At 47.2% G+C, this 17,530-nt stretch overlaps 7 protein-coding genes across 7 annotated transcripts; 3 read left to right on the top strand and 4 right to left on the bottom strand.

Annotated features, from left to right (window-relative positions):
- Nucleotides 1-855: 855 nt before the first annotated feature.
- On the bottom strand, nt 856-2,160 carry TRIVIDRAFT_31894 (uncharacterized protein; the record flags this gene model as incomplete). Its single annotated transcript, XM_014104289.1, has 1 exon — nt 856-2,160. The coding sequence occupies one exon, from the start codon at nt 2,158-2,160 to the stop codon at nt 856-858; it is 1,305 nt and encodes a 434-aa protein (XP_013959764.1).
- A 1,739-nt stretch (nt 2,161-3,899) lies between these two features.
- Nucleotides 3,900-4,619, top strand: TRIVIDRAFT_62230 (uncharacterized protein; the record flags this gene model as incomplete). Its single annotated transcript, XM_014104288.1, has 4 exons — nt 3,900-4,114; nt 4,164-4,204; nt 4,269-4,414; nt 4,464-4,619. The coding sequence occupies 4 exons, from the start codon at nt 3,900-3,902 to the stop codon at nt 4,617-4,619; spliced, it is 558 nt and encodes a 185-aa protein (XP_013959763.1).
- Nucleotides 4,620-4,833: 214 nt separating this feature from the next.
- On the bottom strand, nt 4,834-5,442 carry TRIVIDRAFT_62229 (uncharacterized protein; the record flags this gene model as incomplete). Its single annotated transcript, XM_014104287.1, has 2 exons — nt 4,834-4,951; nt 5,150-5,442. The coding sequence occupies 2 exons, from the start codon at nt 5,440-5,442 to the stop codon at nt 4,834-4,836; spliced, it is 411 nt and encodes a 136-aa protein (XP_013959762.1).
- A 1,360-nt stretch (nt 5,443-6,802) lies between these two features.
- TRIVIDRAFT_62228 (uncharacterized protein) lies at nt 6,803-7,273 on the top strand (the record flags this gene model as incomplete). The annotated part of the gene is made up of 1 exon (XM_014104286.1): nt 6,803-7,273. The coding sequence occupies one exon, from the start codon at nt 6,803-6,805 to the stop codon at nt 7,271-7,273; it is 471 nt and encodes a 156-aa protein (XP_013959761.1).
- Nucleotides 7,274-7,509: 236 nt separating this feature from the next.
- Nucleotides 7,510-8,466, bottom strand: TRIVIDRAFT_32492 (uncharacterized protein; the record flags this gene model as incomplete). The annotated part of the gene is made up of 2 exons (XM_014104285.1): nt 7,510-8,140; nt 8,195-8,466. The coding sequence occupies 2 exons, from the start codon at nt 8,464-8,466 to the stop codon at nt 7,510-7,512; spliced, it is 903 nt and encodes a 300-aa protein (XP_013959760.1).
- Nucleotides 8,467-10,182: 1,716 nt separating this feature from the next.
- On the bottom strand, nt 10,183-11,600 carry TRIVIDRAFT_219321 (uncharacterized protein; the record flags this gene model as incomplete). Its single annotated transcript, XM_014104284.1, has 2 exons — nt 10,183-10,237; nt 10,300-11,600. 2 exons carry the CDS (start codon nt 11,598-11,600, stop codon nt 10,183-10,185), a joined length of 1,356 nt encoding a protein of 451 aa, XP_013959759.1.
- A 3,673-nt stretch (nt 11,601-15,273) lies between these two features.
- Nucleotides 15,274-16,889, top strand: TRIVIDRAFT_177575 (uncharacterized protein; the record flags this gene model as incomplete). Its single annotated transcript, XM_014104283.1, has 4 exons — nt 15,274-15,389; nt 15,495-15,544; nt 15,602-16,486; nt 16,568-16,889. 4 exons carry the CDS (start codon nt 15,372-15,374, stop codon nt 16,599-16,601), a joined length of 987 nt encoding a protein of 328 aa, XP_013959758.1.
- Nucleotides 16,890-17,530: the final 641 nt, after the last annotated feature.

Raw genomic sequence — 17,530 nt, 5'->3', positions numbered from 1 at the left:
CAGCTGAGGATTCCACAACTGCCGCAATGCCGCAGCTGCGATCAGCCCAGGACCGGGTTCGGCCAGCACCGATCGTTTCGCCTCGATTTATGCCTGTTCACGTGGTATTTCATGGATACTTTTCCCCCGAAAGAATCTATGGCATGAACGCTGCGGAGGGCTCCGCACGTCACATGTGTTCAGCTTGTCGTCTTTCGGGGCCAAAGCCTGTCGCGGATGCTGACCTCTCCCCCTGTTGCATATTGAGTTTACGCCAGGTTATGTAAGGTAAAAATTGGATGTGAGCTTTGTCTGCACAGCGTAAAGACCTCGGGGTCTTGTATTACTATAGTGCCCTAGAAAAATCTACGTCATCGAGGCATCCCCCTAGCTTATGTTCGCGTGTCCTATGTTAAGACTACCTAATCTTCTTAATACACCTCGTATCATAGCTTAACTACCTAGGTAGTTAGCCTTTTAGGAAAAAACACAATACATGTACATATAATAACCCAACCTAAGCTAAATACTTCTAGAGCTTAAGGACCTGCAACGAATCAATGCTACAAGTTATCGCAGTCAGAGAAGCCAAGTTTCTAATGCAGTGTTTTGGTGTCAGTTGAGTTGGTTCAAAGGTGCGTTGCCTAGCTGTCAACAAAGTTTATATTACAGAGCAAATACTTTTCCCATTGTGTGACTATTTGATGTTTACAGCGTCCCATGTGATATACTCTAACGCTTGGATAAACAGCCTGCCCTTAATCTCAACTGTGTTACCTACCCTGAAAGCTCCTTATTATGTCCATATAGGTGTTGGGTCGTAACAACAATGAATAGAATGAATGAGGAATGGAAGCTAGGAGTTTTTCATCAAAGCTATCCTTGGGCTTCGAATCCATTCTTATCACCAGAGAGCATAGTCAGAGCTGCCACTACAAGAGCTTCAGCTCCGGTGGCCAGTGTCGGCTGTATTGCTGGAGCAAACAAGGGGCTGTGGAGCCCAGGCACAGAATCCAGACGGTTTTCCTCGGCCCTCTTCTCCCAATCTGAAATATCGTGACCTCCGAAAAACCAAAAACAGTACGGCTTGCCAATGGCCGTTGCCAAGTGGCTGAAGTCTTCAGCAGCCGGAACAACATCGCAAGAGGGATTATGAGTCTGAAGACCAAAGTGAGCAGAAAAGCTGCGGTTAATCACATCTGTGGTGGCCGGGTCGTTATGCATTGCGGGGATTGACGATACGAGCTCGAACGTCGGGTCTCGTGGACTATCCGAAGCGCTGCACTCAGCAAGGGCAATGCGCTTGATAGCATTGATTAAGGCATCGCGGTTTTCCGAATCAACACTGCGAATGCTCAACTCAATAAGTGCATGATCACTGATGACATTGATGGCCTTTCCGGAATGCAATCCTGTGACCGTCACCACGGCCAAGCTGCCCGGCTTCACCTCACGACTGACAATAGTCTGAAGACGCACGACAATGTGACTAGCAAGCACAGTCGGGTCGACTGAGAGGTGCGGCATACTGGCATGGCCGCCACGCCCATATACCGTAATCTTCATCGAATCAACACCTGCCATGAGCAATCCAGGGCGGGTGTCAGTGAACCCTGCTTTTCTGAATGAGACGTGCTGTCCTAACAAGACATCAGGGATCGGGCAACCATGTTTAGTATAGAGGCCATCCTCGATCATGCGCTGAGCCCCTTCTCCGGCCTCCTCTGCTGGTTGAAAGAGGCATACAAGAGTCCCCGACCACTGCGTCCGTCCAAGAATGAGAGTCTCGGCAGCCGCCAGGAGCGCAGTGACGTGCATATCATGACCACAAGCGTGCATCACCGGTTGCAGAGAACCATCGGAGTCCTCTGCCATCTTTTTCGATGCGTATTCCAATCCTGTCAGCTCTTTCACGGGGAGAGCATCCATATCAGCACGGAGCAGCACCGTTCGGCCTGGTCCATTGCGTAGAACAGCAATCAGACCAGTGCCTGCAATACCCGTGGTAATCTGAAGATCTGGTGAGAGGCCGCCCAATCTGGTCGCTATCGCCGCCGATGTCTCAACTTCTCCCCATGATAGCTCGGGGTTGGCGTGAAGATGCTTGTAGAATTCCTCGTATGGCTTGTAATCTGGCGTGTTCTCCTCAAGAAACGCCTTGAAGGGTGAAATTCGTGACATCCTTAATGTACTTGATGAGCAACCTTAAGAGCAATCGGATTATTGCACCTCACGATGAGACACAGTAGATCATATATGCTAATGCTCAAAGCTGACCACCATGTGTACCCTGACTGTCTTTATAGTCAATTTCAAAGTCTAATTTCTCAGGTCTCCTTTCATGTCAAATATTGCTATTTCTGGTATGTTTACTCCATACTATCATATCCATATACAACAGCAGATATCAATCCAGCTAGCAATTAGAAACAAAATGGTACCTGGAGATAGATTAATAATCGTAGATTAGTGATCCTGATAGATTAATAATCTTTTTTGGCCATAGGATCTGGGGTACAAGTTTCCAAGGCAATCCAAAGCCAAGAGTATTGGAGAAGAAGCATGTGAAATTTTGGTCACACGATACGGAGAACTGAAAAAGGTAACCAGCTCGAAGTCAAAGAGTAGTTTGTAGAAAGGAAACTTAGAAGGTATTAGCGGCTGGAGGACTTACTCGACTTAGCGTCGAGCAGAATACTGTATTAAGCAAGTTGTATAGAGTGTGAAGTACGGAATTGGCCCGAAGTAAAGTAACACATTAGTTGAACGTTCGGCAGCTCCGTTGGTATAGCACTATTGACAAAGTAATCGGACCGCTGGTGAATTGAATTGGAGAACTAAGTTGGGCTAATTCTCACGGCAGTATGGCCACAATCTACGTTTAGATGATTAACCTTCCCCCATTTTGGAACTTTTGTCAATCTGAGTGTCATCGAGTCAACCATCGAGTCACTGACGCATTAATATGTTGGACTCTTTGCATTCTTGGGGATTGGGGTAATCGTCCTAGCGTCCTGTTCTTTCAAAACACTCTTCGCGGCCAGCACCATAAAACCAGACGGAGGTATTTCAGATGACTACCAAGAACCGATCAACGGTTTTATAAACTGGGTAGAGTCAGTGCGGAAAGACTTATCCATTCTAGGTGGCAATCCCGAACTATTCGACCTAACTGTCGGTGCTGCGTAGAATAAACTTGGTAGAAACAAAAAAAAAAAAATAGACACTGCAACAAGGACAAAAACATTGCAGCGGATTTCTCAAGAATATTGGGAGCAAGCGCAGAGTGTCTCATTCATATTTAGAAATCCGATTGGCTAATTTATATTTCTTAGGCAATACGTTTTTTCCCCCCTCTAAAACAGAAGACCGGTCTCATTATCGATATCTTTAAACGGCTCTAAGGCATTTTTCCCTACTTCACAATCAGTAACAAAACAGAAGCCACGGTCTCAAAGCTCAATAAGCGCACTTTTGACCGTAAATTCTAACGGCGCTATGTTCACCATGATTGGAACATAGCAGGCAGATTGGGCAGCATCTCTATTGTGGGAAATGGTTTAGACCTAAGTGAGAAATATTTATCTCTTAAGTCGCTAGACTAAGGATTAACCGACGACGGTTTGCTTGGTTTTGTTTCACAACTGCGTTAAATGTATGACATAACTAACTCTAGCTAGCTAATGAGCCACGTCTTGGATAGGTATAAGCGCTGTCGCAAGCGATAATGCCACTGTGAGCCCTCACTGGCGGGATGAATAAGATAGCTTCACTAACTCCGTGCCGGCTTAAGTGATTCCTTTAACATCAAACGAAAGCACCAAATATATGAAGGCCAGCCATGTTCAGCCAGCAAACCCCGATTTCCGTATCTCATTCCAATTTTTGTCACGTCTGCTCCATTTCTATTCACTGCGATCATGGCCCCTAAGCACAGCCTGGAAGGACCTCAAGCCGAGGAAAGACGAACGAAACGCTTGAACGGTCGCTCAACTCCAGATTTGCGATCTGTTACTCCTCCGGGGATTGCCTTCTCTGTGCAGTATATGTCAAGAGATGTGAAGGGAAGACCGCTGAAGAAGAAGAAAGATCCTGTCCATGCAGAGCTGCAAGTTTCAACCATTCGTGACCAAAGGTGCGTCTAGCAATGGAGAATTGGATCAATACTACACTATAACCCCAAGCGCGGATTGGGGATCGATGAAAAGTTATAAGAATTTCATTAGTAAGTAATAAGTAAGATGTAGTTGCAAAGCTTCATTCTGGAGTGCTAATGGAATTTTGGGCAGTCCACGGTGAGGTGTACAAAGTCCTTCAATACGTTTACCTACGCGGAGAAGACACACCAAAGGGAAGTGCTGCCAGGGACAAGGACTTTTGGATCGCAAGGATACTGCAGGTTAGAGCCTCGTCTCCACAGCATGTATATGCCCTTGTAAGTGCATACCTTCGTCAAAACATAGGGAACTACGCTGAACCTTCAGATTGCATGGCTTTACTGGCCCGAAGAGCTGCCACGGCCGCGGGCGAAGACCTCGGACACCGTCAATTCTATAACCGGACAGAGGAAGTACCACGGGAGCCACGAGCTGATTGCCATTGTAGAGATCACATGGCAAAGCTTCATTACAGTAGACTGAACGAGAGATGGTAATCCGAACTCATCAAGTAACGTTTACCGTACTGAAAAGTCTCTTCTGATTTGATGCATACACAGTACAATACATGAGGTTTGTAACCATTCTTACTACCTATGTTTCCTCTTCCTTTTGTGAATTAATATAATTTGAGCTAAAATCATTCTTATATTGTCAGATCGACATTTAGTTTATAAATATCGTGAGTTTCATCCTATTAGTGAGTCTGGACACTTCCATTCACGAGAACTAAGATCTTAAATCTAAATACACCTGCGTGTGGATCATACGAAATGCTTGGGTGATCAGAATACCTTTGTTGAAAAGGCATATAGCTATTGAGAAAAGTAGATTTACGCGACGTATAAAACAACCACTATGTCCTTCCTTCAATGGACCAGCTATTATAACCTTTCCACCTAACCCCCTATCACTATTTCGTAATCCATTCTGCAAATGATATCGAAACCGACTGGTGGCACACTCTTTGCTCAAAGATGATGAAATGATGGGCTTTTTATGGCCCTACGCACTCCCAGTCCCATGGTGTAGTACCAGGGCAATTTGCGGTAGCGCCAGGAACGTTATATTGCGCTGCGCAGCAAGCATCCACGTCGATGGGTTTGTGCGGTTGATTAGAAATTGGGTCGCTAGAGCAATACCAGTCATAGCAATTATTGCCATAAATCGCCTGGTAGCCTCCGTATTGCGACCGGCAGCAAAATACCATGTCGACACCACCTAGGGCGGTCCCCTGGCTGCTTGGTTGAGCAGCCAGGATGGCCACAGCAGCGACGAAAGCAGCGACAGAAGAAGTGGTAATCATGTTTGATAAATCTTTGAGAATGTCCTGTGCGCACGCGGGGTTAGCCGCTCCGAATTTCTCATCAACAAGAGGGGGAAAAACTTGAGAGAAAATTCGAGAAAAGCTTACAAGGCTATGATCAGTCAAGAAAAAGGTCCTACTTGTTGGAGAGTATGGAATAGTCAGAGCAGAAGAGAGGGTGGAATCTGAATTTGACTTTTGCGACTCTGGAGATGGGAGCTGCTTGTTGCTGATAAATAGTAAAAACGAATTTGGTCTGCTCGGAACTTCTGGGGAGTACGAAGTATGGAGTAAAAAGTCCTGAACGACGCTATTCAGGGATATTTTACAACCGCTTTTACCCTAATTACTATATTAGGCAGTTAGGATAAGGGGAATAAACTAGGGATAGTTACTAGAGAAGGAAAGAAGGAAAGAAGGAAAGAAGGAACGAAGGAACGAAGGAACGAAGGAACGGAGGGAGGAACGAAGGAAGGAACGAAGGAAGGGAGGAAGGAAGGGAGGGAGGAAGGATGTCAAATAATAGCATTTAATTCAGGATACCTCTATAACCTAAGTTACTGTATGAAGCCCCTGACTTAGCAGTGGCAATATTGGCAACACTTAAGGCTTCATAAAACATCTCGCAGACTTGATGATATATCCTGACAATAAATTATTGCAAAATGAAAATATAGCTTTGTAGCTATCACAAATAAGAAAATCTTATAGTTATATACTGGGCTTTAGAAAAATATAATGCTATTTTACCAGTTAGGTCACTATATGCCGCATCCTATAATACAAAGCTGTAGCGTTAACTAGCTCTTCCTTATTAGCGTGTAGAAATATCCGGCAACACGGCAGGAAAATCTGAAGCTCCAAATCCTTTGGACAATCGCTAAGTTTAGAAAGGGACTTTTGTATGCGTAAACCAATATTCCCTCACTTTAACAAGTTTTACAGACTAACATGTATCGGAAGCGGTTTTAAAGTAGGGATGAGTATGGCAAACTTATGTCTACTATGGGGAAGTTGACTATGAATGTCAAACACAAGTGTATTGTAACTGGACGGTCGCAGAAATTACGGCCCTGGCTGTAGTCCAAACATGTATAAAAAGACCCCTTTTCCTCATGTCTTCCCAGAGAAGGCTTCCCGACACTTTCATCCAAAGGCCTGGAAAGCTCCAACGTTTGCCTAACTCAATCACACTTGTGCTCGTTAAGCTCCTGTCAAGATGTTGACTGTCGAATTTCTCACTACCACTGCGCTGTTTTTGCTGGCAACCAGCTCGACGTCTGCAACCCCCCATGTCCCTCGTGCTGACACAGAAGCTCGCAATATTAGCATGTAGACTGATGACACGTACCAAAACACCATGATTAAATTCCTCAATGTTCCTAATGCTTACGATTTGGCGGACGTCAAGCATGCTGATTTTGCTGGCATGTTCTGGACCTTTGCCAACGGCGAGACCTGGCTGACGCATAACTCTAAACGTCTCTGGTTGATTCCTAATTACAACGACAATTTGGAACGAAGCTCCGATGCAGTCGACGATTGGCCTGTCATGGGACCCGAGGAGCTTCATGAGGCACTTGCCGCGTTTCCCCTATACGAAGATCTCCTTGGAGACTTTGAGGCGGTGCTCGCACGCAACAACGCTGCCGAAGCTGAACCCGGTCATCTTGAGAGCCGTGCCACCTGCAGCACGGCCAGATGTCATACCAGCGGCGATTGCTATCGGTATAGCACATCCATTCTCAACTGCTACCGTTGCAACAACCACCGTTGCACAGTAATGCACTTGCAGCCAAACTTTATCGGAAAAGGGCCTAACCCTCACTAGGCATCAATAAGGATGGAACGTAAGTAGTTGGATTTCATCTCTGTCATTAATTACCAGGAAGTTCTGGGACATGAGCAAAGCCCACAGTCAAGTTGCACGACTATGTGACGAGCCTAAACGGAACATCCTTGCCACCTGTAGCCCAACACTAACGTGGAGAACTTGAGGGAGTGGACAAGTTTTTGAAAGAAATTCGAAGTGGATAGAGGAATGACATAGAAAATAGAATAATCCATTCACACTATTGTGACAGTTTTGTTGTGCGAAGACACGCTGGCTAACGAGAGATCCTCGGGGCCGGCTACGAAGAAGCCCACCCTCTTCATTTCCTCTGTTCTGCTGTCAACAGGCGCAACAATGATACCGTGATAGCAGGGGCTATTTCCGCATTCTTCTGGCGAACAATCTAACATCCGGGTCTCCGCCAGTACAACGGCAAATAGTTCCATACTTTGCACCAACTCGGCCGATGCTGCGTAGGCTCTGGGAATGGTGTCGAAGCCAGCGTAGAAACCAACTTCGCTCCCTTCTTTCGTCCGTAGGAAGATATCTCCTGTGGCGCCTTGAGTTTCCGCCAAAGTCAAAGGCACCAAGGGAGCTTCAAGATCGATCCCAGCTTCTCTAATCTTACCAAGCGGATTGGGGCCATCAAGCTGGAGATGCACGTTATGAATAGTCGCGAATGATTCCCACGTCGGCATATGGAAACCCATACCAACAATGCCATCGACCGACGCCCACGACCATGATGGTGCCCGGTACAGGCCTGCTGGCTTGCACTCCACAGATTGCCAGCAGAGACACTCGACTAATGACTTCTTCCAAAACCCTGCGACATATTCATCTTCTAATATGACTTGATATGACCTCGCAATGTTGGACAATGCCGGCAGCTTGTCTGAAGCGTCCGCAAGATCACACTGTCCATAAGTCCAGATGAGTTCAAACCAGTGCAAAAGCCCCGTATCTCGATCGATGTTGTGAACTGTGTGATAACGATTGTCTAGCAACAGGCCATCCTCGGAGACGAAATGCTCCATGCACTCAAAATAGATTTGATCACTCGCAAAATGTAAAATGCGGGGCGAGAGCACGCGTTCTTGAAAAGCCCACGCACCGCTCCAGAGAGGCTCTGACTTCATTTCTATGTAAGGCAATCTCAGTACCTCTTTATTAAGTGGTAAAACCTGCATCCACAGGTCACCGGTTGTGCCTTCGCTGACACTGTGGGGAATGCGAATGAACGACCTGGCTGTCCTGTGGAAAAACAGACCTTCGGAGTCGGAACGACAGCCAGTGGCTGCCAAAGTCAAGGTCGCATTGGCGAAGATACTACCAAAAGCTGCTGAGTCTCTTTCAAAATTTCTGCCTCTGTCCTCGGATATACAAATGGCGTCAATCCAAAGATACTTGATACCCAGATCATGCGTGAGTCGTATAGCATCTTGAAACAATTGAGGTAGCGTCGTCATGTTTGCTAGTGAGCTTGCACATTGGCCTGTAGCCTGGCCGACATCGTAGCTCTTGATACCGCGTTCGTGAGGGTAGCTGAGCGCAGTGTAGCTTCCCCTAGCACCATCACCAAGGTGAACTATCATCACCGAGCCTTCCGAATCGGAAGAGCCCACATCGAGTAACGTATCCGGCAATGTGGCAGTCTGAGAGCAGCACTGGTGATTTGCGTCGCAGTCTGCTATCCAACTTTTGACCTGAGAAAATGCCTCAGCGTCGGGCGCGGTTCTGATTGGCGTCCTCGGAATTTGGCAGCAAGGGGGTCATCTTGAAAAACACTCAGTCTTCATTGCTCATGATGAGAACCCAGAACGAGTCTTCAGCGGGGTTCATTACTTTCAGAAGCGCCGAACGCTATTGCAGCGATTGGGAGGGTGGCAGGCGGTTCACCCTCAAACTTTCCATGGCATGAAGACAAGACCCAAAATCCATTGCCTCCCTCCGGTCTCTTTGTAAGCCACATATCAAACGTTGGCGGAGAATATTCCAGCACACGTTGGTGATAATCGAGGCTGTCAAATTCGGCTAACAAGGCATCTGTCTGGTCTCTGATCAACTGACAAAGCTCACAGCCATCAGCAGCAGCACGTTGCAAGTCTAGGATACTGCCATGGTACTTGACTGTGCCTAGAGACTGCGCTTCAGTAAGTTTTGAGTTAGGAAACAAGCTGTGGATATATCAAAAACCGGTAGTAGTTTTCTCATAACCCTCCTCTGGAAATGGTGGAAGGTCTTCGAAAGATATGCTTTTGCAAATATTACAAAGAGGCATTTTCAATATAGCGTCAATATATTTATAAGCTCAAGTATTACAACCCAGCTTTTATAGTTGCAACAATAGGCCTATAAAGTAAGCCGCGCTGGATTAACTATAGTCCAATTAACTAAAAAAGCCAGCGCTTAATAACCAATATTATACCCCAGGGTCCCGACTCATTAAGGTAAGGTTAAGTATTACTTTTTTATCTCCGGAGATAAATAAGTTAGTTATATATAAAATAGCTGCATTAGTTTTTTTACTTTTAAACATAAATATATTAAAAAAAAAATATAAAATAATTATATTATTTTTTTTATTTTTAAAAATAAATATAGCCCCCTGCGCTGCTATTTACACCCCTCCTTAGTATAATATTAAACTGAGTAATTCCTGATGTATTAGGGCTGAGGGTAAGCAGCTTGTGAGCAGTGCCTGAGCTGGTGAATGTAAAAGCAGCGACGTGATTTTGAAAGTGGTGCGTAGTATTCTGAAGATATAATAAAAAATTAATATTTTAAAGGGGGAATCACTTGACTCTCTGCCCAATGGAGCTAATTACTATTCATTCTCTCAGTGCTCTTCTTTATAGCGGAACGCATCTCTAAGACAAAGATGGACTTTCCTTGGACGAATTCCGTCAATCTTGCGGTGGAGAGTCTGCTGTAAAATCCGGCATTAGTGACATATGAAGCCTACATAATATAGTCAGCCGGGCGAATAACAGCTACGTAAAGAAGAGATGGATAGAGCATACCAGTCATGAGTAACTAAGGGCCATTCAGTTTCTCCCGCCGTAAAGGGTATATTGGGTAAGCGGATCTGAGCTTGTAATAGCCTCAACAATGCTATCGAATGAATCCTAGCAGGTTCCTCAGAAAACACAGAGCGGCTGATCCCAACCAGTGACCACATTATAGACCGGACCGAATGCAGAGACAACGTCTTGAGATTCGCCAGTAAAAAGGGCATCGTAGCCAACACCTCATCGATCAAGACTCCGATGTCTGTGGTTTGTGTCCGATGTGCAAGTTTTTGGGCTCCATGAATCAGTTCTGCTGTTCTTCCTCTTTCTGACTTGGTCGGACAAAGAGAGCGTGAGACAGAAGTTGTTGCCTCTTGGACAGACAATCGGAACATGCGTAACACGTTCCACTGGCATGCAACAGTATGCGAAGAATATCGACGAGCCATTCCTTTATGAGTAGGGATCTTAGGGCTATCTATCGTCCCCGCGGTGTCATATGGTGCAAGGAGTTGCACTTTATGCAACAGATCATCAACTTCTTCTCCGAGCTCATTCCAAGCAATTAGGGAGTCGGTGTCTTCTCCATTGATGCCGGATACTGTCTTAAGCGATATAAATCGATCCCATAGCAAGCCTAGCCGGCCACTTAGATTGCAATGGTCCGAGTTAGCAACAACTAGTTCATGAAGGAGCGTGAAATTTGACGGAATGGGTAGCGAGTTTTGAAGACATGTTATTCGAATGTTTGCACTTGCTTGCTCAAACAAAAGCCTGCCGAGGCTCGTCTGTATCTGTTGCCTGCCTCTTAGCTGAAGTAGTAGTGTAGATCCTTGCACGTGAGCTGTCCACGCCGCAGACGAGCGATGCTCCCAAAACATCGCTGCCTCAAACGCACTGAGCAGTAAGACTGACACCAGCGTTGAGTCCAGCTTAGCCTCTTCGGGTGAGCTCAAGGCCTTATTCGTATCCGCCAGCGCCTTGATGTAATATTTCTTTGCCAATCTTAGTATTCCAGGTTGTTTAAGCTTGAAACACAGCAAGGCCAAAGACACTGCCTTCACACACGGATTCAAGGTATCACGCGCCTCGAAAATTTCCCAGTGCGTTGGCAGGTAAGAGAACAAGCCCAGAGAAGCAGAGGAATTCATGAAGAAGCCAAATGCTAGACCTTCAATATCAGTGGATGGTGCTACCGTGATCCATCCCTCAAACAATTGGGGGATAGTCGTGGGCCCTTGACTGTCATACGATGGCTCAATCTGTGAGGCAGCTGTGTGACAGATACGATGTTCTCGGGGGTTAGACTTCATTCGACCTCTAAGACGTTTTTTTACAAATGCCTTCTCAGCCACTTCGACAGTCTCATCATGAATCCGCAGCACATTTAAGTCTCGATAACCCGAGCATACTGCACTAGCTCTTGCGCACTGACTGCACGATGGACGCCTTTCATCGCACTGATTACCTGTCATTAGTGCTTGAACTGATCAAACCTCACTATGATGAAATATCGTACCTTTCGCCTCTTGGCTCTACATATTTTGCAGGCGCTGGAGAGATGGCCACGATAAACCATTTGCACGAAACCAGAGTGAATTTAATGCGAAGGCCAAATATGGTATCAAGTTCGAGATGCAAGTGCCGATGGTCGAGCACCACGATGGTATGAATGTAAGTCAGTCGGTCACATCCCAGACTTGTTCATAACGACCCCATGGAATATTAATAATCACGAAGCCAAATACGTGAAGATCTGATCGAAGTGGTTACGAAGTTAGGCATAGTGTTGTGGGTTATCCGCCAGCCTGCTCCAGATGAGTAAGATGGATGACTGAGATCTCTCGCTAGTTCATTCGCATGCAGATGACGCGGGCTCATGGATCGCGCGGTTATTCGCTGATTAGTCCTCGGACGGATTGTGCCAGCGGGATAGCGCTTGAGCTGGCCAAGTAACCCCAGCAAAAGCTCCGTAATGGATACCCATGTCGAAGTTGCATCGTGTCGGTACATGTATACAGGGCATAGCAAACGCGGAGGGTTTGCTTGGGTATAAACCCGAAAATAAGTCTACCCTGATTGGCATTTAGTTCAGAAGACTGTTCTGGAGACTCAATACTTGGGCGCCGGAATAGTTGCACCATTTTCTTTCTCTTTCTGCATTTCTACTGCGGCGGAACTGCCCTTTTCCACTATCGGTGATGGGGGTTCCCTCATCCTCGCCGAGCCTCGGGCTTGCTGCTGCAGTTGGTTCCGTGACAAGACGCTGCGCCATCGTTAGCAAGTGGAGAAATCGAGATGGGAAAGAAAGTGTGAGGCTTTTAGTACAAGAAGCAGTAGCCATGTTGGGCTCATCCTCCGTTATGACTCCAAGGGTATTTTGGGAGACTGGTTTAAATAGCATACTGTGCCCAAGACCCATCAGAAGCAAGCATAAATTCTCTCAGCTGCAGCATCGTGCAAGGTATGTGATCCTTCACGTGGTAAGCGATACGTAGTAAACACACTGCAAGGCAACAGCTGAAGTCGGGGCGCAACCCTAACCAACTTTAACAAAAGTAGGCTGCAGACTACTAAAACATCCTTTTGCTAGATACGATACGCTATGATGTATATAAATTTCATATCGATTACAATCGGTCTCCAAAATTTTGCGAAGTAATTAAAAGTAGATACTGGGAGATACACGCAATGAATGACTCCTTAAACAAAGCCCATCATTTTCTGTCGTCAATTCGATGTAGTCCTGATGTAGTATGGATCATAGGTAAGGAGGGCGACACTACTCGGTTGCAGACTCCACCAGTTTAATCCTTGGAAACACATGTCTCGTTTTCTTTCAAGATATTCCGTACATTATACTCGTAAAGGTAACCAATTTGTCTCTGTGAAGGTTTTTCTTCCTGACTGGGGCTCCAAACTGCCAATAGGTCCGCTTCGCTATGGTATAAAGATTGCAGCACTGCAAAGATTTTGACATCTCTTACAAGTAGCGCATGATATCATCTCTGGGTCAGATTCAAAGCCACTCGTGATGTTGCATGCTGCATATCTTTTCTCCAGAAAGCGTTGTCACAAATACGTTATCACACTTCGATAGCACATGCTCCAGATATTATCTATGTGTCGTCGTTGATTTGTTTATATCGAATATACTAGCGTCGCTTGAATACACCCAGGTGGAGGGTACAACCACACTGAAGCCGACTATGACTGTCGGATACACTACAAGGGAATTGAGCTCTCCTTACTGCACGTGTAGATAAACATAGCAAGTCTAATTATCTAATAAATAATCCGTGAATCTGGGTAAATATAATACATTTTTTTCATACATACAATTGTTCTCTTAAGCCAGATGGTCATGTTCCAATAGCCTATTCAACAGCCTCAAATGGTATCGCTACTACCGTCTCATCCCAGCTGACGATCAATGCGCCATTGCCCCTGATCTATTGATTAGTGGCGTCCGGAATGTACATATCCGCTGGGAGCTCTGGCAATGTCGGGTAGCTGCCAAGTAGCACAAAATACGAAGTGTGACGGAACCCTTTACAAGGAGGCTGTCAATATCTGGGCTATAGTGCGAGTGGAGAATAGAGGATACGAGTACTAGGCAATGTTTGTAGTACCTACTGGGCACCACCAATGTATGAGCGACGCGGATGATGTGGAATACACAAAGGAAACACTGCAATTTACAGTATACCGAGATCGCTGCCGACCAAGATGAGACTGCTCAATTCAACGTATGACCAAGCGATTTAAGTGGCTACAAAAGTTCTAATGGTTGAGATAACAGCCACGTAGTACATACACACCACTGGACCAATATACGGAGCAATCAGTCAATACGAAGTCGGTAGAGCTGTAACACTGCCAACAACATAGTCACTTGCATATGTCCATGTATAAGACGGCTCATCGACACCCTATCATGACGAGACTTGCCCCGCAGCTAGCATTGGACATGCTTTCTGTGCCTCGAGAATAAAACTCTTCTTTCCCAAGGACCCCGTAGAGTTTTCCAAGGCAATTCAGGCTTTTGGTGTAACAATAGGGATTCCTCTTGTCCGCCTTTTTCATTCCTCCCTACTCCCTCTATCATTCGTGTTGAGGGGGTTCCCTGAGTATTTCTTACGGCCGCAACTCTCGTGACCATCACGTGCCTCAGCTGCCTCTTTTCTCTTCTCTCCCCCCCACACCCTCATTTCGCCCTCTGCCCTAATTGGATCCATGGATATTAACAAGCGTGGCACGGCTGATCACAAACTGGCCGCGACTCGATTATTAGCTCGGCTATTCCGCCAAGAGCCCTTGCGAGAGGAGAAGGAGAACCGCTGTTTGTCGAGTCCTGATTTGCTGGGATTCGCACTGTACTTATATTGTTTATGCACCTTCTGACAAGTCATATTGCCGACTGCAATCCACGCAATCCGCGGTGCGACCAGCCACGCATCGTGAGCCCGGCGAGATCAACCCGCCAGACAGACAAGCGCCCTCGCTAGAAGCCTCTTTCTTCTGAAATGGAAAACTCAGGGCAAGGAACATGAACTTGAATCATGGCTTTGACGCCAAAACTGGGGCGCTGGACTGGACGGCTAGGCGACTTGCGTCCATGGTTCGCCGCGGTTTCAATCTTAGCTCTGGTCAAACAACTTGGGCTTGCCAGGGTTTGACGGATGCTCCCTGCGCTAAGCGCTGCTAGAGCCACAGCTCATCCCGTCATACTCCTCTGTCGTACGCAGTGACAATCCGTCAACCTTCGGACTGTACTCGTATGCACGTAACGTTAGAGAACCAACGCGCAGAAGTGGACAATCTCTGCAGCGCATGCGTGAGGGGAGACGGCCATTTCCCCATCGCATTGAATGTGCTTACACATGCCCCTCCGATAACAGGTTTCTTTCAGGACGTTGACCGTCGGATCTGAATCTGTCGATCTGAATCTGTCGTCCTCATCAGTCGCAATGGCCAGTCCAAAGACCCCCGAACGCTCGCGAGCCGGCTCCTCAGCCAAATCACCATCTGCCCCGAGATCTCCTGAGACTACCGAGCCTACGGCAGAAGGCGCCGAGCCTCCAATGGCAGAAATTCCTTTTGTATGAACCTCACTAACGGCTAGTTCGGCGGGTCAGCGTCGTACTGGCCGAAAATTTGCATGTTCTTTCCCAATTGCCCTGTAATGCTGACTTGGCACGCAACAGGATGAAGAGGAGATCGAGGATTCCGGCGTAGATGATTACGATGACGATACGTATGTTGGATTGACATTGAATGGTCCATATATTGAGCCCGTGTTGACATTGTACAGCGCCTCATCAACAGCCTCTCTGTCTGAGAGCATATTCGACTACCGCCAGATCCATGGCCGGACGTTCCAGAATTCCAAGACGACCGAGTACTGGGGTCCCAACGATGAGCGCCAGAACAATGGACTCGATATATCGCACCACTTCGTAACAATGCTTCTCGGCGACCAGTTGTTCGAGGCACCCATCAAGATCCCGCCTACCAGAGTCTTGGACGTTGGCACTGGAACAGGCATCTGGGCCATTGACATGGCCGACAAATATCCTTCCGCCGAGATCGTAGGGACCGACATCAGTCCCATCCAGCCCATGTGGGTGCCGCCAAACTGCATCTTCCACATCGAAGACGCGCAACTCGAATGGACGTATCCGGAGGAGTCTTTCGACTTTATCCATATCCGGGCACTCTATGGCAGCATCAGCGACTGGAGCGAACTGTACAAGCAAGCCTTCAGGACGGTCAAGCCGGGGGGCTGGCTCGAGGACTTTGAATTCAACATCACGCTGATGAGCGACGTCCCCGAGGTTCGAGATGACCCCAAGCATATCTTCAAGCGCTGGGCGGAGGTGTTTACTGAAGCCGGTGAGCGCATGGGCCGGACGCTGCTCATTGGCACTGGAGGCCAGATGCGCAAGCTGATGCAGGAGGCCGGCTTTGTCGATGTCGTTGAGAAGAATTACAAGGTCCCGAGCGGCAAATGGAGCAGCGATCCCACCATGAAGACGATTGGCGCGTTCAACCTCGCCTTTCTCGACGAAAGCCTCGAGGGATTCGCGCTCTTCATGCTCAAGGAGATTATGGACTGGGACTACATCGAGGTCCAGGTCTTTGTCTCGGAGATGCGCAAGGCCATCAACAACCCCAAGATTAGACCATACTATATCCTGTAAGTTGCCGCCTCCCTCCCTGCCTCCCGAGCCGTCCCCAAGCCTTTTAGGGCCAGCGGCCGCTAACTGTGCGAGCGTAGTACGAATGTCTTTGCGCGAAAACCGGAAATTTAGGAATCCATTTTGTTGTTTTTAAGCCAGCGACTTTGTTCTTTCTCTAGCGTTCATGTTAAGAGCCTGTTAACCTTTGTACCTATACGAGACCCGAGTTGAGCAACGGCCTAGTAAAGAACCAGATACCCCATCAGAGACGAACACTCGTCCATGTGGCCCGATGATTGATAGATTGGATGGGCCGCATGGCTTTGACGGCACTGGTTGTCATGCATTGTTATTGATCACAAAGTCTAATTTGCGCTATACGACACCGCGCATGCGAGAATGAAGATCTTATTAACCTGGGCCGCGTACTCCGCACATTTGCCTGGTCATATCTCCGAGTATGAAAGGCGCGCTGTCTGTTTCGGGTGACTTCAAAAACCGCTCGCTCTCCCACTTCTCGTAGCACGGCTTCCAGTCTTTGAACGATTGGACGTGTTTTGTCTCACAGCGTTGTAGCAATTTCATGCAGTTTGTCACTGAACTGAGACATGAATGACATCTGCATCTCCCCCCGCCTTGACGTTCACCGAGCGTCACGCCAGATGCCGTGTCCGCAGCAGCTAGCCGATGCCAAACTCCTGAGATAGTGACAGCTGAATGATTTCTCATACACCCCCAGGCGACTAGTTTTCCAACGATGGAATGCCACGTGAATGACGAATTGCCACGTGAGTGACTATGTCTGTGACAGAATCACTTTATATGGCATACTCGTATATCATGTTCTCAGATACTCGTATATCACATTCTCGCTTCCAGCAAAGCGAACTAAAACACCCAAGCCATCGGACGAACCTTTCCCAACCAAGCCGAGTCTGCAGAGGCCCAGCGTCGCATAGCACCCAAGCGTTGACGGCACGCCCGCTGAGCTGAGAGACCGCCGAGACATCCTGCAAGAATCCATGGCACAGGGTGGGAAGAGAGCTCCGAGTCTCGAAACG

This window comes from Trichoderma virens (assembly GCF_000170995.1).
Source record: "Trichoderma virens Gv29-8 chromosome Unknown TRIVIscaffold_3, whole genome shotgun sequence".
In the NCBI taxonomy this organism is placed as follows: Eukaryota; Fungi; Ascomycota; class Sordariomycetes; order Hypocreales; family Hypocreaceae; genus Trichoderma; species Trichoderma virens.
The sequence above is the reverse complement of the archived record's forward strand: the minus strand, read 5'-3'. Positions and strand labels throughout refer to the sequence as shown.